Source organism: Gadus macrocephalus, chromosome 16 (assembly GCF_031168955.1).
Source record: "Gadus macrocephalus chromosome 16, ASM3116895v1".
Taxonomy (NCBI): domain Eukaryota; kingdom Metazoa; phylum Chordata; class Actinopteri; order Gadiformes; family Gadidae; genus Gadus; species Gadus macrocephalus.
This window is the reverse complement of record NC_082397.1, coordinates 14,772,533-14,798,932: the sequence shown is the minus strand read 5'-3', so window position 1 is coordinate 14,798,932 and position 26,400 is coordinate 14,772,533. Positions and strand designations below refer to the sequence as shown.

At 44.4% G+C, this 26,400-nt stretch overlaps 1 protein-coding gene across 1 annotated transcript in view; it reads left to right on the top strand.

Moving 5' to 3' along the window:
- The window catches only part of grik4 (glutamate receptor, ionotropic, kainate 4), a 139,960-nt gene that overhangs the window by 46,816 nt on the left and 66,744 nt on the right, over positions 1-26,400 (top strand). Inside the window, exons 5-6 of the mRNA XM_060074884.1 lie at positions 8,736-8,914; positions 13,160-13,213. Coding sequence (XP_059930867.1) covers positions 8,736-8,914; positions 13,160-13,213 — 233 coding nt within the window. The remainder of the gene's footprint in view (positions 1-8,735; positions 8,915-13,159; positions 13,214-26,400) is intronic.

Sequence of the window (26,400 nt, the reverse complement as noted above, 5' to 3'; positions counted from 1 at the left end):
CTCTCTCTCTCTCTCTGTTTGGCTGAATCCGAATACTCATACTTGACTGCTATATAGTATGCATTTTGTAGTACGCCACAAATATAGCGCGTCCGAATGCTCAGTACGCATTGTGTAGTACGGAAAACGTTCCCGAATGCGTACTACCGCCACAGTAAACAACGGAGTTCACTACGCTATCCCACAATGCAACCGGAGTCTGGTGACGAACGAAGAAGAGATGGCTGACCCGAAACCACCAGAAAGACGTTGTAGAAAGCGGCGAAAAAAGAGACATTAAAAAGAGTAAAAAAGTAAAGTAAGTAATTAAGTAAAAAGAGACATTTTTAATTTAATAGTAACGATGACAAGACGGAAAAACAGGTAACTTATCAAGGTAATTTTGCCGGCATCTGAGGGGAGATACGTATTCTCCAAAGATCCGGTGGAGTTTCGGCGGTGTTCGGAAGCGTTCGGAGGCGTTCCACGCATAGCTGTAGACCGTACTACACAGTCAAGTATAGTACTGTCAAGTAGTAGACACTGAACAGAAATAGTATGTACTAAGTATTCGGATTCAGCCTTTGTGTGTGTGTGTGTGTGTGTGTGTGTCTGTCTCTCTCTCTCTCTCTCTCTCTCTCTCTCTCTCTCTCTCTCTCTCTCTCTCTCTCTCTCTCTCTCTCACTGTGAGTGTGTGTGTGTGTCTCTCTCTCTCTCTCTCTCTCTCTCTCTCTCTCTCTCTCTCTTTCCCTCTCGCTGTGTGTGTCTCCCTCACTGTGAGTCTGTGTGTCTCTCTCTCTCACTGTGTGTGTGTCTCTCTCTTTCTGTCAGGCAGGGCACAGATGGCCATGCAGTGCTCTGAACCAACCTATCCCTACCCTTTCAGTTCCTCTCCAATTCCTCACTGATCAACTCATTGTCAACGCTCCCTCAATGGAGTACTTTGGATTATTCAGAGTGGATTGTGTTTGTGTTTGTTTGCCACTTTAGAGTGAGGGTAAAACACCATCTTTTTAATGAATTTATACATACTTAACTAGCAATCTGTGAAACCATTAGGACATTTCTGTAGCAGTATAAAGAAATTGATAGAATTATTCTGAAAACAAATCATTGTTTGCGGGTTCTCAGCAGAAACCCGGTATTTTGAAACTGTTTATATTTGCCAATAGATAAAAAGAAGCGTAGCTCAGCTCTACAATGATAATACTGGAAAACAACCACAGGGGTCATGAAACACACCATTAGTTTTTCCTCTCAGGAGTATGGGATGCTGTCACTCACTCATTCGGGTGACATTTCACCCCACGGGGAAGACGCGTGCGCTGCGATGACAAGAAGCCTTTTTTCAGCCTTTTAGGCTCATACTGTTTATATCCTGTTTATAAATGTCTGGAAAAGAGCCCCTTCTTGGCCCCCGCTCTCAGTCGGTGGGCTCCGTATTGTGTCTGTGTTGGCTGGTGTCTGTGTGTGAAACTCACTGAGGGCAAAATGAAATAAACAGAAAATGAAGCAAAGTTAGGGCTGAGGGGATGAATGGAGGGAGCAGCTTCAAAATGGAAAGGATAAAGGACAGGTGAAAGAAAACCCTAAAACAAAGAGAACTCTCCCCAATAGATTCCTGTGAAGGCTGAAGAGGCCTCGGGAGGGCTGCTGGGGTGTGGGACGTTACCGTGCTGGAAGTGTAATTCCAGCCCCAGGAAGAAGACAGGGAAAGACACTGCTGTTGTGATGGTCACCCCTGCACCTTTGATGATTCCCCTTTATAGCTGCTAATGGCAGCCTTTCCGAGAAAGTGCATTGTGTGCATGTGTATGGGTGTGTGTGTGTGTACGCTGGTACATCAATGCTTAGGTGCTGCTTTGGTGTGCATGTGTTCGCACAAACACGTGTGTGTGTGTGTGTGTGTGTGTGTGTGTGTGTGTGTGTGTGTGTGTGTGTGTGTGTGTGTGTGTGTGTGTGTGTGTGTGTGTGTGTGTGTGTGTGTGTGTGTGTGTGTGTGTGTGTGTGTGTGTGTGCGTGCGTGCGTGCGTGCGTGCGTGCGTGCCAGCCTGTTTGTGTGTATTTGTCTGTGTGTATTTGTGTTTGAACAAAGTCTGTGTTCAGCAGTGGCATCAGCGGAAATTTCACTTTGGGTCTCTCTCCGTCCCTCTCTCCGTCCCTCTCTCCGTCCCCCTCTCCAGCCCTCTCTCCGTCCCTCTCTCCAGCCCTCTCTCCAGCCCTCTCTCCGTCCCTCTCTCCAGCCCTCTCTCCGTCCCCCTCTCCAGCCCTCTCTCCGTCCCTCTCTCCAGCCCTCTCTCCAGCCCTCTCTCCGTCCCTCTCTCCGTCCCTCTCTCCAGCCCTCTCTCCGTCCCTCTCTCCGTCCCTCTCTCCAGCCCTCTCTCCAGCCCTCTCTCCGTCCCTCTCTCCGTCCCTCTCTCCGTCCCTCTCTCGTCCCTCTCTCCGTCCCTCTCTCCGTCCCTCTCTCCGTCCCTCTCTCGTCCCTCTCTCCGTCCCTCTCTCCGTCCCTCTCTCCAGCCCTCTCTCCGTCCCTCTCTCCGTCCCTCTCTCCAGCCCTCTCTCCGTCCCTCTCTCCAGCCCTCTCTCCGTCCCTCTCTCCGTCCCTCTCTCCAGCCCTCTCTCCGTCCCTCTCTCCAGCCCTCTCTCCAGCCCTCTCTCCGTCTCTCTCTCCGTCCCTCTCTCCGTCCCTCTCTCCGTCCCTCTCTCCAGCCCTCTCTCCAGCCCAACCTTCGCTGTGCGCCTGCAGACCCCTCGGTCGGCTGATGCTGGCTGGCCAGTATCTCCTCGGCATACGCTGGTCCCATTAATCACCCAGTTTGGTGACAGCCTAATAGAGCGTGGCCGATTCATGAATATTTTCGGGTGGTGGGGTGGGGGTGGGGGTGGTGGAGGGGATGGAGGTGGTGGATCTGTGCCCAAAGGCAGAGGCCGAACAAGGACATTAATCTAGCAAGCCTGCTGTCCCTTGTTGGAGCCAGTGTACTTGCAAGCAGCTGGACTGTAACTCTTCCTGCTGAAGCACACAGGTAAGCACCAGACAAGTGCTGCTCAGTGAGGGCCTTGCAGTTCTAGATGAGGAAACGTAAATATATCTCACAGAAAGATATATCTGGCGTACTTGCACTTGTTCTGGCAGCATGGGGGGGGGGGGCTTGTTTCATTAATGATGTGATTAGTGTCCCTGCCAGGAAGTACAAGAAAAATACTCAGCTCTCATGTGTAACTGTTTCAAACAGTTAGGAACACCTCTCTCTTTTTCTTAGCACAGACAAAAATATAACAATACATGCCAACAAACAATACACTCAACAATCTCACCCCATGAATATGATACAACTGTATGAATAAGTAAAGTTGAAGTTTCCAAATGGCAAGCGACTGCTCTGCTATGCTAGCAGTGGCGGATTAAGGTGGTCATTGTACCCTAGACTACTATTTGTGCTAGGCCCCCTTACTGATCATGCAAAATAACTTCATTTAAACAAAAAAAGGGACTTGCCATGTATAAAAAGCATATATATATTAAAATATTACATGGCACATACTCGGGCACACTGGCATACACATATGCCTCTACCAAAACAGCAATGATGCAGAAACAAGTGCAAACTCACTATAGTTGCCATGACCACGTATTTCTGTGGACCAACCAACCAACCGACCGAAAAAGGCATTCAAAGTTCATCTGCAAGCTGGTAGCTTGGGGTCTACAACATTAGCCGTAGTACACAACACCCTGTTCTACTAAGGCAAAGTCACAACATCCTCACAGAGACACAATTGAACCGCTGTGCAATACTCTAAAAAAACAATGCCATACAATTACAATAAACACAGTAGCAGGACATAATAACTGCAATGATGCCACAGCAGCATAGTCATAATTACATATTCATACTTTTTAAAAGTTTTTCTGACAGGGAACTCCTTAATGAGGCTGATAAAATCCTATTTGCGCAGAATGTCGCTTTGAATTGACAGAACTGAAAAAGGTGATTCAGTCTGTTTTGGCCCATCGTTGATCTCAGTCTATCTTGAACTAGCAGCAATATTGAAATAGAAAAGGCATTGGTTATAGGCAAAATCATAAATAGCCGGAGTGCCATGTCAACAAATGGAATCACTTGAGCTGTTATGGGCCAATAGGGGGCATGTTTTTTTTTTTGCAGACGTGGGCCCGAAGGCTGCAGCCTAGGGTAGTTTGTGCATTGATCCGCGGCTGTATGCTAGCCTTGTCTCTCTGAAACTCTTCTGCCGCTTCTGTTTCTGGTCAGCCTGAAGCACAATCACAATCTTGCGTTCCCTCAACGATCTGCACTTCACCTGCTAATGCTACCAGTAAGCTGTAATCAGAGGGAATCAAGTGAAAGAGATTTCAACCTGATAGTGTGTGTGTGTGTGTGTGTGTGTGTGTGTGTGTGTGTGTGTGTGTGTGTGTGTGTGTGTGTGTGTGTGTGTGTGTGTGTGGGCGTGTGTGTGTGTGCCTGTGCCAGTGCTTTAGCTTGCACACCTTGAGGAGACCGGTACGTGGAATGTATGTGTGAGAAGATGGCCAGAAAGGATAGTGTTGAGCAATTGATACACTATAGTGAAATAACTCAAGAGGGTGGGCAGCTTGATTTAGACATTTCAGAGCTGCCAGCTGGTGCTGCTGCTGTTGTAGAGCTGTAGTTAGTACACATTTAGAATCATTGTCTAACAGTTCTAAAAAAAAGCAGGCAACACTGATTGTATAAAAGTTCAAACATAAAATGCAGAAAAACAAAAAACAAAACAAAACAAAAATCAACCACAGAAAAGGCCCGGCCCCCCGTGGCTCTCAGTTTAGAGAGAGCGACGGCCAAGAGTGTGTCCCCTCTGATCCTGACCTTCTTTTGAGAGGTTTCCCACATCCATGGGATGCAAGAGCCAGACCATGTAGTGCTTTAAAAGTAATTAAAAGGATTTTAAAATCAATTCCTTGCTTTGCTTGGCAGCCAGCGCACGGACATCACGGACACGTCGGAGTGATGTGACATCCAAGTCTGGACTTAGTTAAAGCCCCGATTGAGGCAGATATAAGTTGTGTCATGGGCAGAGCTAATGTCAGCACTTTGGAATCCGGGAACGTATTTTAAGGGATTAGCTAGATCAAACAGCAATAAAGACCTCTTCGCAAAAAAAAATGTTTTCATTAAGGTTAAATCCTTTCAGACGCATGACTTTGACTGCCCAGATCTATGCTGGTGAATTGCTCCCCAGAGCGTCTGTTTCCCTGTTATTTATGGGACCTTCTCCTCACTGGAATCTAACATGGTACTGTCTATTTTAGGGCAGCAATTTGTGATATCCAAACACCAACTATTATGGGCCATAATGGTGGATTTGCAGATTTTTCACTTGACTTTCATTTGACGTTTTTATATCCCACCGCTCGTAATCTCCAAGGGTAAAAGGGACACTGTCAATGTATTATTTTCTAGGAGTGTGTTGAATATTCTAAGTTGATCCGTATTTGACAAGTTAGTAATTTATACAGAATAGCTTTTGAGAGGTTGATAACAACCACCAACATTCTTTTCCATGGGATAGCCTGGAGTGTTTACTCTGTTTATATCACAGTAACCAACATTTATAAGGTATGGATAACTTATATCAATAATATTGGGGTTTTATCTACTTATTCAGCTGAAACTAATTTATCCTTGGAGTGGGATTTGAGCATATTCGTTTTGCGTAGTTAAAGCAAAATCTTTTCAATAGTTGTTGTTGACCGTTGTTTTTATTGTTGGATTTGTTGCGCATCGATTCGGCAGTGTAGCCAGTCACAGGTGTCCCTGTGTGTTATTTTAGAATAACACACAACCTTAGAACGTTATTGACCATCAAGAATCAAGTAGTTATCAACACTGTTATAAAATAAAACACAGTGTTCCATAGGGAACGAAAGATGCTGTCATTCTTCGGGCGCGATGTCCTTAGAAAACAATGTATCCGCTGTTGTGTGGAGTCTGGAACAAACAAGTTTCCTTATGCTGTGCAATCCAGTCATACATATTAACGAGGCATTGCCAACCGCTATAAAACAAATGAAGTGCTTCCCAAAAGTAAAGTCCCTGGTGACAAACACATCATTGCATAACACAAGGCATAAGGCGCATAGCATGAACTACATGGCTTATTCAACAAAGCACATAGCAGCAACCATGTGGTCTCCTGCAAATCGACAATTATGACGAGTTTACCAAACACATCAGAGGAATGATCAAGGCACCGGGTCAGCAGGTTCACACTGAACCATGCACAGCACTTGTTTCAAAGTTCCATTGATCTGTTCCACATTGGACTAATCTTGACTTTACCTATAGGGCTATTCTGCCTGCTGCGCTCGACACAACATGAAAGAGTCAAGCACGGATAGACCGAATCATCTTTATTAGCACAGCATGAAAAAGACATACAGAAACCGTCTGGGGTGTTGTCAATGGCCTGCTTTCCCTGGTTAATGTGGAAGATATGGATTTTAGAAGCAGGATAATGATGAGGCATGACATTTTAAATTTTCTGAATGATGCAAGGTTGCAAATTGGGTCTTGGGTATTTCTGTTGAGATCAAGGCCCTTGGGTGTTTAACCGGGACTTTGTGGTTAGCAACCTTAAGTGTGTGTGTGTGTGTGTGTGTGTGTGTGTGTGTGTGTGTGTGTGTGTGTGTGTGTGTGTGCTTGTGTGTGCTTGTGTTTGAGCTTTGGGAGCTTGAGGCTTTTATCATTTCCTTTGTGATTGAGGGATGAGGGAAAGGTTCGATGCCCAGGGTCTCAGTACTGTAATTGTGAACAGGGTGAGGGTTGAGAAGGAATTTTGACCAAAGTTGTGCAACATGACGTTTGGATCGGTCTTAAATTCAGGGAACAGACTGACAGGCAGGGAGACAGATTGGCATTCAGATAGAAATACATAGGCAGAGCGATAATGTAATAGGGGCCTTTATTGTGTGGTTTCCTGTGCTGAAGGCAATACTAGCCAAGAAGACAATTGTTATGATTGGTATATCAAAGCTGTTTCTTTCCTTCAGTTGTAAAGTCTGCTCTCTCGGCAGCAAAACGTACTTCATCAGTTTCGCTGATGCATTTCTCTGACTATGAGATGAAAGGTACAACCTTGGGGGCCCTGTTGTTAGTACCTATAGGTTTCTGTTCTCTGCTCATGCCCCTCCCTTTCTCCAGCTTCTTCGAATGTTCTCTGCAGCCTCACATTGAGGCCACTGAACCAATGTGTGAAGTCGTATTTTCTTAGAATCTCAGAGCTTTTGTTCAAACTATACCATAGAAAGCCAATTTGACGAACATGCTTAATGGCAAATTAGCTCAATAACAGTCTTAGGGTCTGGTAATATATGGCTGTGAATTAACTTGAGCAAGAGCTCCAGGGAGTTCTCTGATTCATTTAGCTATACAGTACTTAAATCAGGCTGAACCGAGTTAGCTCACAGGTGTCTATTGTTCTTAATAGCACAGGGCCACAAAGAGGAAACATGGTTAGAACGCACCTCGCTGTTCAAACGCTTACAAAAAGGTTACAATTATCTAGGGCAATCACTTTCATTTTTCTGTGACATCTGACTAATTATTTACAACCGAGCAGGAAATGAGTGAGAAATGACAGAGTACGGAAATAATCACATTAATTAAGTTTCTTTGAGCAAACAAGCAGGCATTTATTAGTTATAAATACAGCATCAATTAAGTCTACAAATATTTGCAAATCTGTTGACACAACATATATGGATTTAATGACTCTATTAGTTAGTCTCTTTGTGCATGTGGACCGAGGATATAAACATCAAAACATCAAAACAACTTTTTCCCATAGTATAGATCAAAATATGACTCCAAACATAATAAATCAATGTTCTCAGCACATCATTGATTAGTTTAACATTAAGTTTGAGAAAATAGAAAATGTCTAGAATTATTATTTTGTGCCTGTTTAGTGGGACAGCCAACCATTCTCTCAAATATAGTTCCTCTACTGGGAGACAGGGATCACTACAAGTATATGTACAGCCCTTTTTGAGGATAGTTTGTATAGTAGTACATTCATCAAAATCCTTAAGGCTCAGATTGGTTCAGTGTTCACGACCAAGCAACCTTTACTGCTTCCAATTCCAACCAAGGTGGCGCGCTAGTAGAGGGGTCTCCGGGATCGACCCTCAAACCCTCTGGGACCCTCTAGCGAGCACGCCAGTCACCAGGCTGCATGCACCCCCTGACCTGCTATATCGAGTTTACGGCATTTTACTAACATTAAATCTTGGCAATTCAACTCCAATAAAAGAAAGAGTTTGAGTTTGAGGAAAAGTTTTGCAGGTTTTTACAAGTTCATGGTTCATAGCCCCATAAACGCATTTAACATCCACCACGATTGAGAGGATATACAACATGGTATGTAAATGTGTTGATGGAATGAAAGGTTGTTACAAACTTCTCAAAGTGATTGTTGTGTACTGTGTCAGGGTGTACAGGGTTAATATGAACAGCTTGGGAACCGAACCAGAGTCAGTAGTTGTGGTCCCGTCTGTGAAGTCTTGACTCTGTTTTGCTTTTAAAAATGTATAAGAGAACTGAATAATAAATAATAAAACAGACCCATGCGGGACCCACCTTCCTTCATCACTCACGTATTCCTCTCCCTCTCTGTTTGTGCGTGTGTGTGTGCGTGTTCATGGATGCATGTATGCGTGCATGGCTTTGTGTGCGCGTGTGCCTTTCCCCCGGCAGGCTTATTGAACCTGGAGCGGCTCCTCCGCCAGTTCCTGATCTCCAAGGAGACTCTGTCGGTGCGCATGCTGGACGACAGCCAGGATCCCACCCCTCTGCTGAAGGAGATCCGCGACGACAAGACTGCCACCATCATCGTGGACGCCAACGCCACCATGTCACACATCATCCTCGAAAGGGTACGTTGTCATGTGCGTGCTAGCTGCGCCGCTCCTACCCCGCGGCGCCCGGGGGCTGTGAATGTCGTTTTTAATGATTTGTTCCTCTCATGCTACTCCATAATCATTTGTGTGACTTTGGGGCTAAGCGCTATACATACAGATAGGAGCTAAATGAGGTCTTTATATAACCCCGCGCCGAATAGGGTGGGAATAAAACAGGCGCACAAAATGCAAATAAATAATATGCCGCTCGGAGGCGCGACGCCGTAATGGTGTTCTCTGGAAGATGATCCGGGAATCAGCAAGGGTCGTAAACAGATCACACGGTTAATAAGACGGGCCCGCGGGCAAGCTGCTGAGGACGTCCCCGGAGAGTCATAGGCGGCCTGTGTTTCTCACGGGGGGGGGGGGGGGGACGCGGTCGCCGATGCCCCTGGGGCCTGGTCACGTTAGCTGGCACGTCCCCGGCTCCAGGCCATCCACGGGCACCGGAAGGTCCGAGTTGTTAGTCCATTTTGATGACCTTGACTGCATCAGTTGATGAGTTATGATCTCAAGACAGCCTCGCACTTTTCTCTTTCGTTCATCATCATTTCAGTGGGGATAAAGCCCAGTGGAGGTAACGGTGTGGTTCCTTCAGTGGGGATAAAGCCCAGTGGAGGTAACGGTGTGGTTCCTTCAGTGGGGATAAAGCCCAGTGGAGGTAACGGTGTGGTTCCTTCAGTGGGGATAAAGCCCAGTGGAGGTAACGGTGTGGTTCCTTCAGTGGGGATAAAGCCCAGTGGAGGTAACGGTGTGGTTCCTTCAGTGGGGATAAAGCCCAGTGGAGGTAACGGTGTGGTTCCTTCAGTGGGGATAAAGCCCAGTGGAGGTAACGGTGTGGTTCCTTCAGTGGGGATAAAGCCCAGTGGAGGTAAAGGTGTGGTTCCTTCAGTGGGGATAAAGCCCAGTGGAGGTAACGGTGTGGTTCCTTCAGTGGGGATAAAGCCCAGTGGAGGTAACGGTGTGGTTCCTTCAGTGGGGATAAAGCCCAGTGGAGGTAACGGTGTGGTTCCTTCAGTGGGGATAAAGCCCAGTGGAGGTAACGGTGTGGTTCCTTCAGTGGGGATAAAGCCCAGTGGAGGTAACGGTGTGGTTCCTTCAGTGGGGATAAAGCCCAGTGGAGGTAACGGTGTGGTTCCTTCAGTGGGGATAAAGCCCAGTGGAGGTAACGGTGTGGTTCCTTCAGTGGGGATAAAGCCCAGTGGAGGTAACGGTGTGGTTCCTTCAGTGGGGATAAAGCCCAGTGGAGGTAAAGGTGTGGTTCCTTCAGTGGGGATAAAGCCCAGTGGAGGTAACGGTGTGGTTCCTTCAGTGGGGATAAAGCCCAGTGGAGGTAAAGGTGTGGTTCCTTCAGTGGGGATAAAGCCCAGTGGAGGTAAAGGTGTGGTTCCTTCAGTGGGGATAAAGCCCAGTGGAGGTAACGGTGTGGTTCCTTCAGTGGGGATAAAGCCCAGTGGAGGTAAAGGTGTGGTTCCTTCAGTGGGGATAAAGCCCAGTGGAGGTAACGGTGTGGTTCCGGCAGTGGGGATAAAGCCCAGTGGAGGTAACGGTGTGGTTCCTTCAGTGGGGATAAAGCCCAGTGGAGGTAACGGTGTGGTTCCGGCAGTGGGGATAAAGCCCAGTGGAGGTAACGGTGTGGTTCCGGCAGTGGGACTACAGTACAGTGGGGTAAAAAAAAGCGGGATCACTCTCAATAGACAGAGTTGACAGACAATCCGGTCACGTGTCCCTTGGGAACAAAGTGTCTCCAAGTTTAACATACGACTTTACGCTCAAGTTCATTGGCAGTAATTGAACTTTGGAAGTCTTGTTTTTTTTCTCCATCATATATAAATAATGTGAAAAGTTTCAGAAAACAACGTAGTGTACACACACACACAGGGGCGTAGCCAGGCCCCTGGTCAGAGGTTGGCCCCCCCACTGGCCCCCCAGAGTATGATTATTATTTTTAACACCTGAACGGAAGCGGTCTAAAATGAAATATATGCACTATTAGTTTGATCTAACTTTGACTTATTATTCTTATTTAAAGTGTTATACTTTGACGTTATGAATAAATATTGCACTTAAACTACCCCCCCCCCCCGTACGGCTGGACAATATGATTGACAATATGCAAATGACGTCTGTGAAATACAAACATGACCTTTTGATAATTGCCATGATGCCCAAAAACCAAATGTGCACCGACACTACGAGACAATATAAAAACCTTGGAGGGCAATGGCATAAACAAAAGGCCAACGGTGTGCATTGATTGTTTCTATTAGCTGCGTACAAAGGATGCCCTGATCTACAAAGGCACCGGTAGCAACAAGCCAGCGGCAGAGCCTTGCCCAAGTGCCATATGGCCTTGTTGATGTAATTAAAACACACTTCATTATCTTTCGGGAGACAATGGATGGAATGAGAGAACGAAGGTGACAGCCATTTGAAGGGGAACCAGGGAACAGTGGACTTACATTGTCCAACAGCCGTACACCACCGCGATCAGCGGTTTTACTTTGCTACTCTCTAGCTCCTCTTTTCACAAGGCCGCTCTGTCATCTCAAGTTAAGCTGCCATCAATAAGCACCTTGTGACCATAGCAACACCGAAACACAAAGAACACTGGGGTTTGGGTTGTTTTCTCTCTTCTTTCTTCCTCTCTTGCACTTCTTTTCTCTCGTTCTGTCGTCTATTTTACTCGTCTTACCGTTTTGTTCTTTGCTTGGCTTTTTGCTCTCTGCGGCTCTCTTAATTTGTTTCTTAAACCGCACAACCAAAGAGTCTTGGACTTACATTAAACAGTCACTGTTGTCTTATAGCCAAGAGCAGGCCTTCACTGAAGATCTAACTATCATTCAATTAATATGCATTTATCTTCCAAAATCTGGTTTCTTCGAGTAATTTACATGACTTTGCTGGTAGAGTTGTTTTTTAAGCCAATGAATCATTTAAAAGGAATATGTCAGTTCATGTGCCATGGTGTGGAAGTAGCACGCATGACCCCAACCAAAGCCACGACATGATCGGACAGGACATGCATCCGCTGCATCAAACCTATCAAGAGTTTGAAGCTGCTTTGCCAATTAATTCTGACCTCAGGTCAGTAACAGAAGGACATTGGTTGGAGCTGTGGAGGGACAGGGTATGGAGGGTTTGGCCAGGGCAGAGTAGAGGCAGCCCAGAAAATAGGCTGATGATAATCATCAAGAAGAAAGTCGGTTTTTCGCTGTCAGTTATGGGGTTGGCATCATTTTGTACTCTGTGTGGGAGGTTGGCTGTTGTCAGCCAGTGATGAAAACAGTTGAAGTTATGTCCTTCATTTAATATAAAGTCAAACATTTATCTTTTTTTGGTCCTGCTGTGTGGCTGTGCTTAATCAGTTATGTGACCTGGTACACAGAGGTGAGCCAACTCTGTAAGCTAGAAAGGTTAAGTACATGAGTTGAAGTGTTTGATTTAAAAGTGTTTTGGTCCGTTTTGTTTATCCTTTTGTAATTAATCCTTAAAACCACCTTATTTGTATTTTGGGGAAAATCATCAAAAATAAGTTGCAATTACCAACATGACAGCAGCTGTACTGCACAAGATTAGCTGTAAGAACAATGAGCAGACTTCAAATAACAACTCATAATTTGCCATACTTATAATTACATTTTAAGAATGTATAATGAGGTTGATAACCCATCTTATATTTATAGGCTTGATGTATTAAGTACATTAAGGGGGTTGGATATAGAATGTAGCACATTATTTCAATATAGCACAATACTGATTTTTTCCTGTCTCAGGTTTTCACTAAATTTAATGAAATGGAACTATGAAAAGTTCACCCTGCCCTTCGCCACTGCTCCTCCGAGTGACTTTGATTTAATCAAATTGTATGGCTGAGTATGTGGCGGAATACTAATACAGTAGCAGAATTAATTGCTTCATTGAGAGTCACACTCCTCTTCCGATAAGAACGGGTATTGCTCTTATCAAAATGTGGATTTGATCTCACTGCTGCTCTATAAAAGTTAACGTTACACTGGACCACTGACCTCTCTTCCCTCTTTCTCTCTTTTTTTTCTCCTCTTTGCTAACCACCCTTTTGTTTTTCCAATTCACTACTCCCATTCTCTCTCTCTCTCTCTCTCTCTCTCTCTCTCTCTCTCTCTCTCTCTGTCTCTGTCTCTGTCTCTGTCTCTGTCTCTCTCTCTCTCTCTCTCTGTCTCGCTGTGTCTCTCTCTCCAGGCCTCGGAGCTGGGTATGATGTCGGTCTACTACACCTACATCTTCACGTCTCTGGTAAGGAACCGTCAACCAAAGAACCTCTCAAAGTGCCTTTGTACCAATCTTACTGATGTCTCGGGACAAATGAGCTCCTGCAAAACCTGGTGCTATTACGAGTAATAAAAGAAACTCGACTTGATTTTGATCTAGTCCATTTCTTAAGGGAATACGGTTCCCTTCACATGCTGGACCTCACATTACCATTGCTCGCTGCGTTCTAATGGAAATGTATGAAGGTGAAAATACTTCTGATTTTATGGACCCATGAAGATCATGTGTAATTTACGAGCCTCTTGGGGGAAGTCTCCGCCGTGTTCACACAGGCCTCATGCCTCATGTCTCTTCAATACTCTTCCTTTGTACAGCACTGGGTTCCTTCTTAGACATTTGCAATTTCTTTCTCTCTCTCTCTCTCCATCTCTCTCTCTCTCTCTCTCCATCTCTCTCTCTCTCTCTCTCTCTCTCTCTCTCTCTCTCTCTCTCTCTCTCTCTCTCTCTCTCTCTCTCTTTCTCTCTTTCTCTCTCTCCATCTCTCTCCATCTCTCTCTCTCTCTCTCTCTCTCTCTCTCTCTCTTTCTCTCTTTCTCTCTTTCTCTCTCTCCATCTCTCTCTCTCTCTCTCTCTCTCTCTCTCTCTCTCTCTCACTCACACACAGACGTCACTCTTTTTCACTCTTTTCTCTGCATCTCTTTCCCTCTTTACCTCCCTGTTCCTCTCCCTCACTCTCTCAGGCTGTCTCCCTGTCCCTCTCCCTGAGTCTATCAACCCCCTCCCCCCCACTTTGCCCCCTAATTAGCCTTCTGATTGCGTTCCTTATATTTGATACGCTGGCATTACTAGGTTTGGCCCCCAGGGCCAGCCACGGCACAGGGACCCCGCCATTGATGGATGACCATCCCCTTAAGCACTTCCAGCCCACCCCACACACACGCCACACCATCCTCCAACCAGCAGTACCTAGTACGAAGAGGTGTCCATCGCGCAGTCATGGCGTCGGTCGGAGCCCGGGCTGGCGTCATTAAAATGATCCGGGGTGCGGCCCCTGACACGGGGTTCACAGCCGCGGGCAAGGGGAAGTGTTGTTGTCCCGTTAGCTGCATGCCCTCGCAGGAAATCTGTCTCTATTTGCACACAGTGGAATGGCTTTGATGTGTGCACATCTCAAACCACACACACACACACACACACATACACACACATGGGCATGCATGTGTGCATAAAGGATTGGACTGTTGGTCCATAGATTGCGCGGGTACAGTTCAGCTTATTATACGCCCAGCCAAGGGCTTCCAGTGAGAACCAGTCTCAGGCAGTGTGATGATGGTTTCATTAAATGTTTTATTAATGTTCAAGGCATCCTATTAAAAGGGCAACTTCGGATGATATTTTGTCCACGTTTATTAAAAATAAACGTCATTCTTTTTTGCCTCCAACAAAATAAATCAGATTTTTCTTTTCCTTCAAGGTCATTAAGGCCACTCAGTCGTGAAATTATTCTGCTATAGAACCAAAAGCGAGCTAGAAGGTTATGAGCCCACTTATCTTCTAAATGCTTGTTTTTGTTGTGTCCCGTGTGTATGGTAGTTGATTCTGTGTGTGTGCGTCAAGTATCCTCTACCTTGGTATTGGGATCCTTTGTTCTTAGCATTATCGCCATATATATGTATTTTCTTTGCGAACACTCTTGACTTTTGCCCCATTATTGATTTACAGCTACTTTAAAGCTATATATCAAAACACCACCAGTGTCTATGTTAACTTGGTATCATGAAATGGATGTTCCAGACCCAGAGGAACACACTTCTTTTTGTTCAAATGTCCTTCAGCCAAACACAGAGTAAATTTGCCCAAGTGGCTGAATGAGTTGTTAGGGGACAAGTAGTTAGCTGTAATTAATTTCCAGTGTGACTGGTGGTATTTACACAGAATGCTCAATCAAATAAAGCAACCTGACCTTGCAGAAAACTTGGTTGTCAGTTTGTAGCATATTAGTCTACAAGGTTTCAGTGTTAATAATATTGACATTTGCGTAATGTTAAAAACCTCCGTAACCCAGGGATTATCACAGATGCTAATGATTCATCTAGCTAACTCTGGCCTGTGTTAAATAAACTTGATACCACAGTCATGACAATCAAAGCAAAGATGTAGTCACAAATTAATCAACCACTCCCAAAGAGTGTAGTATTACTTGCGCAGAGCGAGAGAGCGAGAGAGAGACAGAATGCTCAATTATGCTGAACACATCCTCTTCTAAGCTTACTTATGCAATCCATCCATCCAGTAAAAAAAAAGCTCATTGCTTTCCACACCCCAGCCACATATCTATTCTCTATTACCTTAAGTTCTACCCGGTGTCACTTATATCTCTTTTCTGATCTCCATCATTTACTCTCTCTCTCTCTCTCTCTCTCTCTCTCTCTCTCTCTCTCTCTCTCTCTCTCTCTCTCTCTCTCTCTCTCTCTCTCTCTCTCTCTCTCTCTCTGTCCTCACCATTTTCTACACCTTCTCTCACTACTCCACTGACACTTCCATCCATCTCCTAAAGTGGCACTTCTGAATAACGATGTGTCGGACTGTTCCCCTAACTAATCTGTTTACCCTGAATCATCTCATGATGGCAGTCCTCCTTTCGCCTCACTGCAGACAACTGCACTGCTTCTCTTGGGGTTGGGGGGGGGGGGATCCTAGTGTGGAAAACCTGGTTGTGGCCACTGTTAATGTACTTTGGGTTTTGCAGCTGTCGATTAGGCAATTTCGTTCCTTATTGTTTTCTGGTGTCATTTAACGATTGGGTGTTTCTTGAATTGGTTAATGAAAAGAAGTAAGGGTATTGTTTATTCATTTATATTTGCTGCTTGACATTGAAATGTATGCATGACATTCACATAGATATATTTATGATTGTGTGTGCACGTTTTAGCATGCATGGCTTCATAGATAGTTTGTGCGTGCGTGCGTGCCTGCGTGTGTGTCCGTGAGTGTGAGTTTAAATGCCATTCCTGTGTGTGCGGTGTGTGTGTGTGCCTGTGTTGGTTTGTGTGTGTGTGTGCCTGCTCATGTTTCCCTATGTTCATCTATGACTGTGGCTGACCGTCAATGGAGCCTCTTCGAGCCTCTGGGGAATAGAGATAAACCCGGTGATCCCTTTATGAACAACAAAGAGCAGGTCACATAGACACTGCGACAGCCCTGTCAGACTCTCTTAACGCCTGTCTCAGATATACCTTTGCTCCTTTCCGTGGGGATTCCTCCTGCACGCGTCCCAAGCTCCAGCCCTTCGACATTCTAAAGCAATGAATTGTCATGAAACAAGCATTCCCTATGGTAAGTGATACTGATCAGGTTTAACACTTGGATTGCCCTATTTCTTTGGGGTTGCTAATGCTACGAGCGATATCTTTTATTTTACTGGCCCCTTCATTACATCCTCTTGAATCCAGCCATTTACATCCTGGACCTAATTAGTGTTTTCAATGGGAACCCAGTCCACAGTGTTTAAAGTGTGGGTGAAATACGCAAGAAGAGACCCACAGGATAAATCTGTGTTTTTTATGTTTTCCTACATCTTTATTCTGAAAGGCTTGGTTCTTAGTTACAAGGGCTTCAAGTACTTCAAACACATTCATGATTTCAGATCCCCAAAACGGATGATTCACAGCTTGAGTTAGAAGTTCCATACATCAAATAATGGGCAATGAAAACAACGGCCACACACGTGGCTCTGGTTTCCATAGGCACGCCTTCACATCTTCCCCTCTCTGTGTGATTTGTGGCCTGTGATCCAATCGTCGCCGAATAAATCACATTGGCGGCGCCGCATTCCCTCATATGTCGCCGCCATGGCCTGATGTCATCTGAAGGACAGGCAAGCGTTTGGTTGGTAGGATTCTTGCTTGGCAGGCCATCAGGGTTTACATGAAGGCACCCAATGCTCCTTGGCACCAAGAAACGAGACACGTCACATCCATGGAAGCGTCCGAGCATGTCCTTACATGCACACACAAACACACACACGCGCGCGCGCAAAAACAGTAACACACACACACACCTAAACATGGACACAACCACCATCGTGTCTACACCATCGTCCAAGCATGCCCTTACGCACACACGCACGCACAAACCACACCCACACACCACTGACATGCTTGACAGATGATTTGCGTCAACAAAGCGAAGACCTTCACTCCTCCCTCTGCCCTGCGCCCCCCTCTGCCCCTCCACCTCCCCTGTTTATTTTGTTCCTCATGTTTCACATGCCCCTGATCCTTTTTGTCACTGCACTCATTGTCATGCATCTCTTCTCTTGCCTGGAGAGTTGCCAACACATTCCTACACATTAACCTAGAACTGGATCTATAGCAGCCTTTTAGAGGGCTGACTAGGGCTTCAATTATGTGGTTCTCTGACTCCAGGCAACACATACAACTAAACATCAGTGTTCTTAAGACTGCCTCACAGGTTGCCACGCTAGTGTACACAAACAATTGACTGGCACTATGCCACCTAGGGACATGAAGCAGCAATCTCATTGAATCATTGTATGCTACCTTGAGACTCTGCATACTATTTTTCTTATAGTTAGACCACAATTGAGCAGTATATAACGGTGTGAGGTAGGTTCTAAACAGGGAGCACTTCACAGAGTCAGAGCACATAGAAAACTTCCTTAGAAGCATGTTAGCTTGAGAATAAATTTTACAGCGCTGCCGGTAGAGGTCTTTGTCCAGTCATCGGATATAACATGATCTGGGTATATAATTAATCCTCACACACAGCAAGAGGACTATCATTATGTGGCTTTTCTTAGCATTACACTTTATGAAATGATCAAGGCTATACTGTGAGCACACCTTCAGCATCTGCTGCAGCACTGCACTATATGGACATCGTCTGCATACATAAGACGATTAACAATAGTGTTGCCCACAAGACAGCCCCTTTTTGATCTATACATTAAATACAATTGGAGACAAAATTCCTCCTTGCCACACTCCGTTACTAGTGCAGAATGGAGCAGATACAACATTGTCCAATTTCACCTGAAACGATAGATGGGCATACCACAACACAATAATTCTCACAAAGAAATTAGGGGACCCTCTATCTAGCAATTTGACAAACAATTGTTCATGATTAATTCTATCAAATGCATTTGACACATCAATAAAACATAGGAATACAGATGAATTCAGGCTTGTGTACCTGAACACAATCTCTTTAAAGTGTAACTCCGGCGAGAATTGAACCCAGGGTCTTTGTTTTGGCATGTATACCCATCAAATAAGCCCTCCAGATACTTTTTTCATTGTAAATCGAGTATGGAGTTTGCCCGGCGGTGGCACAATGTTTGGCTTCCATGTTATTAGTTAGGGGCACTGCAAACGCTTCTAAATCAGCACTTTTTAACCACTAATACTGCTCAAAATAGCACCTAACCTCTTCAGTAGCATGATTAGGGTCCCTACACATAAAACGAAGCATCAACAACTTAGTTAGCGTACCGGAAGTTTATTAAAAAATACTATTTTCAGGTCTCTTCCTTACCGGTAGGTCCATGTTTCCAGAAAGTCCAAAAAAGTCGATTACCTGCTACCGTAAATAATATAATAGAGACGCAGACACATTTAAAACAGTCAAGTATCAAGAGGGGAGATCGTCAAGTAAAATTTGTTGGCGAAGACCCTGGGTTCAATTTTCGCCGGCATTAAACTTTAAGAGCATAGATACAACGGTAATTTCCATGCTTTCTTTTGAACCCCAACTGATTGTCAGTAGTAAGGACATACATTTCTAGCTTTGTTTAAAAGTATTCTCCCCAGTACTTTAGACAAGATACTGGCTATTGCAATAGGTCGATAATTGTCAATACTGTATATTACATGTAGCACCTTCAGTAGAATAATTTGTTGAAAGTATTGCTGCTGCTTATCTTATTGCCTGCCCTGCCTCCTTTCTGATCTCTTCAGTATTACCAGGCAGCAGGCGCTTCGCACCAACTTCCTTCCTGGCTAGGACTCGACCACTAACACTATCCTGCGCCCTGCTGTGTTTGCCAGATTGGATTTGGTTCTTATTTTCTCTTTAACAAATTCACAAAGTCACAACCAGTAATGACAGTTTGCACAAAGCATTAACAGCCTTGTTAATAAAAAAAAGAGCTCATGTAAACAACAAGCTTGTTCACACAAACACATGGGCGCACACACAGACTGACACACGGCACACAAAGAAACACTTTCCAACTTGCCAATTTGGATTTATAATCAGTGAAGCTGATTGGACCGTTTTACAAAAGGGTGCTGGGTTTTAGTCCTGCAGCATGGCGGCTGTTTTCTCTGCGCTGGTTAATCCCCATTGTTCCCCAGATACTGCTGTGCCCATGGGCACTTGTTGTGGGCCTGCTGGGGTCCCGGGTTGGCTGGGTTCCTCCATGCCCCCTGCCTCTGATTACTCTATCCCCCTCGTTGTTAGTTATTAAAATACAGCAGGTTGGTCCTGATGGAAAGCACATTTCAATGAACATGGATTCCCCATCCGCCATGTTTTTCCATAATATGTCCTATAAACATTAACTCTTTTCCACATACTTTTAATTTCCCTAAGTTGTTATCCTTCTCTCTTGGTTGTCCTTCATTAGTTCTGATGTCAATCTCTATTGACTCCCCTCTATCTCTCTTGGTATTGAAAGGGTTAAGGTCTGTGTTTCATATCTGCAAACACTAAAATAAATAGATTTAGTGTGGCAATAAAAATCCCCAAAATCATTGCTTTAAATCAACCCTACCCCCTGCTCTCTGCATTACTGCTGTGATACACAACATTCATCAGTCCAAAAAATGCTCGTAAGGCAAACTGCTTTAGAGGGCACCCACTGTGAAAATGATTAGGATTTAATTAATTTCCCTCTACGGCTTATGTAAAGTGCATATTTTCCTGTTTAGACACAGCATATGAGGCTCGATCAACTGAGTAATAGAAAAGGTAATAGCATGTGTGGAAAGGGACAATAGAAGTAGCATCCAGCCAGAATATAAACGATGTCATTATCATGTCGAAATGTTCACGTCGACCGATGGGTATTTAAGCCAGAGATGTTTGATGGTCTCGCGTAGAAACTGCAAAAAGCTGAAATCGTTCATTCTGGGGTCGTGTTGTATGACCTGCATGTAGATTCGTATGTACCTGTATCACGTAATACACGTCGAACATATACGACTACGAGATATAATTTATAATGTTGTAAATTGAGGGGTTCCCTTTGAACAAGCTCTGAATAAAGTTGGCTGATCCCGATCATATCTCGGCAGATGGTTTGTGCAGAAGTGTCTTAATACCCTTCATATTCCCTAATTACACCAATCAGGGGCGACCCAATTACGTTGGACGCGTTGACATTTTGTGACTCATGCATACACTCACCAGGAAGGCACCTCGTAAAAAGACTACCGCAGAGACCCCTGGGCGCCGTGTGAATGTTGTAGCTGTTTTGAGCTGCGTATGAGACGGTTTTCCCAGAAAGGCTCTGTTTTAAGACTGCCAGCGAGGGTGTGGGATGACTCCCAGCTCGCGTTATCAAAAAGTACAAATATCATTCCAATGGCGTGCTTTAAGAAGTCTGAAATATACCTGCTGTCACGCCATGAATTACCCTTCACATTTTGCAGCGAAATACCGAATAGTCCTTTTGCTCTCACCCAACTCTCACCCAATATTCACATATAGATCAAGACCATTCCCAAAGTGTGACTTTATATGTAGGTTTCTATCTGTCGGGTAATGGATGTTATACATTACTGCTTGTCTGACATATTGCCGGCACTTGCTCTCTGAGACCCATGTCTGGATGAGTCAGTGTTGACAATTGTATTACCAGCCTTTATCTACCAAACCCAGGGTGTTAGGCCGGGATTTATAGGGCCTGTCAGTGAACTTCAAATTGCCTGCTGACTTCTTTTGGCTTATGATATTTTTCTCGCTATGTTATGCTGTTCCTCATTTCAGCGTCTGCGCTTGTTTGCTACCGTCTTTACCGTTTCGCCATCGACCTTTGACCTCACTTCCCTGCGACGCCGCCTCCGATGCTCTTCCTGTAATTCCCCCCTTCTGTTCGCTGACTTCCGCCCTGATATGGGCTTTCCTTTAATGCTTCCCTCAAGGGTTATTTTCTCTCAAACCTTCCTCCACCTCCATTGTTGCCTTAATCTGTTGATTCGTAACCCGCCATGAATGAAATGCAACTTCCCACACGCAAACAAAAAATACATTATTTGCAATTTGATGGAGTTAGAAAATGACAATATTTGTGCACTTATCCTGCCTATTACTGATTGGATGTGTGTAGCAGCACCACTCTCCCTGCATCCCAACAGTGTTGTCCACTTCCATGGAGGTTGGTGCTACGATACACTATTAATTAGCTTCTTAAAGGGGACATATTATGAAAACAAAACCTTTCCTTGGGATTTGGGGTGTTGTTTTGGGTCTCTGGTGCTCCCACACGCATACAAACTTTGAAAAAAGTCTGTACATGATTTTTTGAGTGAGATATGCATTTCTGAAAGTACCCCGCCTACAGTTACCAAACGAGTGAGTCAGTTTAGGAGCCCCCTCCTACGTAGGAAGGGGGCACACTTGAATATTACCTCCCACTTCCCCGCTCACCTCCAATCAGAGCATAGCTACGATTTTGTGGACCAGTGGACGGGCAGCTCCGGCGGGGGGAACTCGGCGGCAGGCCGGCCGCTCAGCTTCAGGAGTACAATCCCTTTTTTTCCTAAAAGCTATTTCCAGCAAACAGCTTCAAAGACATGTTTTCTGGAACTCAAATACTATGTTTACTTGTTGGGAAAATACCATAATATGTCTCCTTTAATTGGTAATTAACTCGCTGATTGTGACGGTTAAAGAAATCTTTAAATCAAATACTGCAGGGTGAATTTTCTAACCATTCAGGCAATTAAGTTTCTCTTTGATGGATAACTCCTGCTTGCTTGTCATTAATCTATCCACGTGTGAGTGTGCTTGCATAGCTCCTGCATGCTATTTTGGTATGTTGGCTCCTATGCATTTTCATTTTCAGAACATATTCACTGCATATTCAGGTGCTGTGGGGAAGCTATTGGGGAAGCTATTGTTGCGATTAAATAGCACAATCCAGCCTACGCTTCTTAAAATGGATTTAAACATGGATAAAGCAATCTAATTGATTGACATTATCAAGATTGACCCTAATTCCATCTCTTCCAGGTTAAGGTGGATATGATTGGCGGTCAATTGCTGATTCCAATCTGGAGAAATGATAGGAGGTGGTCATGGCTGACCTATTTTGTGAACACATTTCTGTTATTAAGTCAGATATATTTCTACCTTAAGTCCTACACGTTTTCACAATATACATAAAGGTATTTATTATTCACGATAAATTTCACACATAAGCCTATTCTACAACAATCTCTTATAAATCTATTATATACTACTATTGCAGAGTCTCACTAAAGCATCAGTGTCAAGCACTTTTAATGAACTCTGAAACTGCAAGGGGTTATTTAATAAGGTGGTAATTAATCAGTGTACTGTGTGTAAGGCATCACATGTTTGATTAAACGGCAGGTCTGAAAGAAAGAGCAGCAGCAGTGGCAGAAGAATGGAGAACCGTTGTTCTCGTTTCCTTCTGCAGAGCAACAGTGTTTGTTTCCCCTTCGCACACAGGTTATTATTCAAAAGTAATCACTTGACACCTCCATGTCAAATAAAACAAGCGGCGATCGAACTCCTTTATCCACGTGGATTAAAACACATTACTGGACCATTCATTCACTCCACTGAAAACATTGATTTCTATTTAAATACCTCTGCTGATTACCCTGCCCTACTTTAACATAGATTAATTACCACCTTTGTTAAAATGAAATTCCAAGGCCGTCTTTCTGTTTGCTTTGATCTTCTCTACCTCTACATATGTTGGCCTAGAGATTGAAGAAGCGGGAGGCTTTTATGTGTATGTGTGCAAGTATCTTTGTATGGTGTTTTGGGAGTGCCTTGCATGCCAACATCTGATTTGCTGATTTCTGTAGGGCTTGGGCATCGATATGTCACGCCGTGGATGCTGGTCAAGGTCTAAGCTTCTGAGTGATCCGCGGCTGACACCCAGTATCAGTGGATACTGACCGTCTCCATTTGGGAAGCATAGGAGCATTGGAATGTTGTTTATTATGTATGAGTGCTATTCGGGTATGACCTGTCGCTAAGCTCCGCCCTTAGAACACAGATGAGCCAATGACATTCCACCCTCAACTATACTCGGACATCAGCTCGGACAACTCTATTGAGAACAACAGGGAGGAGGCATGATGTAACAATTTAATGGGGGATTTATGTTTGTGTAAAAAAAAAAAAGATGTGCTTTGGGTACATGTAACACAGACAATTGGTATCCCGAGAGGCTGCAGAATGGGGTAGATTTCATCCCTTTTCCCAAGCCACAACGGGACAAGAAAAAGTGTGTAATGTTGATCTGTGTGGCAGGCCAGAAAACCAACTGAATTTAAGTTTGTCACTTTCTGTATGTATTTTTTAAGTTTGAATATACTCCTCCATAGCGTAGAGTAAGTCATTTTGCTAGTTCATTTTCCGCCCAAAACATCTCCAAAACCTGCTTTGATATACTGCCAGCTGACATTTTCCCCTTATATTTTTGTTATCTAGTCTGGTTTGTTTGTCCGAGTTTGTCATGGTAACGACAGGGCACGTGACTTAGCGACAGGTCAATGGTTTTAAGGTTACTCATGAAATTATTGACTATTATGGGGAGGCATTTTGTGTTCAAAACAGTCACAGTAATTCTAGCGTGAGACATGGCAAAACAACGTTTTCTAGGTTACGATATATTTAAGTTGAGTTTGGATTCCACAGTACTACAGCCCCCCATCACTGGATCCCCCAAATTCTCATGATGCATTAGGATGTGCAAGGCCCTATAGCAGTGCAGTAGAGTAGGTCTGGTCTCGGAGCAGCCAAAGAGGTTTACTTGGTTTTGATGAGAAACACTCCCGAGATCGATAGGAACCACTCAGGGGCTTCAGCATGATGAGTGCTGTGTTTGGATGGACCTGCATCTCCATTATCTGCAGCCTCTCTTTCTGTCCTGTCGCCGTTATCTCAGCCATCGCTCCAGCCTCTCCGAAAGAGCCGAGACAAGCGAGGAACAAATCACAATGTTCCTGCGAGAACGAGCAGCCGTGAAACGTTTTCCTGTGTCTGAAATACAGAGGAGTGCATCTGGGCCGTTTGGAAAATGTCTCCCTTTTTCAGTGATTACTTTGATTAAATTTATACTTGCATCTTCTTCCAACAGTATAGATTGTGGCTCGTATGTGATTGTATGCTTTACAGGAAGAAACAGCCGGTTTGAGATTCCGAGCATATGCTGGTGTCTGCAATATTGATGCCATTCATCGTCCCACTCCATGAGGCCAAAGGATTATTCTGGGCATAAGGTCTGTTCTGCACAAATAAGCTGTTATTAATGCAGGTCAGACATAATTCTTCGAGTTAAAGATTCCAAATCACTCGCTCCACCCGCAGCAGCGGCAGCAGCGAGGACGGCGTATTGTTGTGATTTATGTGTCCATTAAAGCGGCTGAAACAAAGTATCATGTTTCAAGCTTCACGCGTTCAGTCGTCGCAGGATTTAGCCCCCAAGCTAAACTCCTCCTCGGTCGACGCTGCAAACGGAGCAGGACCTACTGGGTGGTTGAGAATGACATAAAAGTGGCAGGGTGTGAACATGAAACAACTTATTTCACAGAGCCCCTCTTCGCTCCTTAACTGCAATTGTAGGGGGGAGAGTGTGTGGCCGGCCGTGTTGGGTGCAAGAATGTGAAGTGTGAAAGAATGTGAGGAGGCTTAGAGAATTCAGGACTGGACTTTAGCCACTGCAGCCTCATGTATTCAATTAGTCTTTGCTGGCGATAAATCAAAGCTTTTTTATCATTTATTAATTTTTTTGTTATTGCAAACCTGGTTCATAGGAAACATTAAAAGCGTGACATTAGGTTATGATATCTGTCTACTTGTTCTTTCTGCGTGATATCCACTGCTCTCTAGACTGTGGTGATAAGGAGGTAGGGGACTTTGGTGTGCAGTTTAAATGAACATGGCCATTGATATGAGCATGAAATAAATTATAGGAAAATAACACTGTATGAACACACCCAGTTATTAGAGAATAAGCATTGTGCCGCAAGAATTGGATTTCATTACAAATTGAGAGCCGCCTTAGACATGAACGTGTGTCCCTGCCCCCCTATTGTAGAAATGGAAGGATGTAATTAATTCACACTTTATCTTCATGGAAATCAATATGCAATTTACAGAAATGTTACTCAATCATATGCTACTGGAGACCGGTCTATTGCATCGCCATGCAGCCTTGGCAGATAGCAGAGGATGATTTCTCTCCTCCAGAGTGGCCGTTGATGACTATCTCCACAGAATGCTGAGAGTTTCATTCTCTCATTCTGGAACTCATTCTCCTCGTGCAGAGGAGAAACTAATGGAGTTAAGTTCAGCAGGGGGGGTGACCATTGTGTTCGCCTGAGGGTTTTCTTTTGTAATTGAGTTTGTGTCCCCGTTACTGGCCCGGGATAATGAAACATTTCAGCATATGGAATCTGCTAATGGCTTCAGTAATGCTACAAGGATACATGGCAATACTCTCCAATAGTCTTTTATGGACCAACCTGGAAAAAGTCTGGCTTGTGTGGTTGATTATGTCTAACCTAGTAACTTTTGTAAACAGGAATCAGGACCAGTGGATTATGATTGGTTAATGTCTGTGTTAATGTTTGTGCATGGACATGCATGCATGTGTGTGTCGATAAATCTGCTTACGCCGATGACGTCTTTCATTTTATTTCATAGACTTGGCTGTACTGTGTGCGTGAGTGTACACTGCATACACATTTATGATTATTTGATGTGCTTGTTTGTATGTAGAGGCTGTATAGACTGTGTGTGTGTGTGTGTGTGTGTGTGTGTGTTTGTGTGACGGGACTCAAGAGATCTCATTACTTCACCCTCAAACAGAATACCTCGAAACAAACATACACAAGTCTGGCTGTCGAATCGTCAAACAGAGAGTGTGTGTGTGTGTGTGTGTGTGTGTGTGTGTGTGTGTGTGTGTGTGTGTGTGTGTG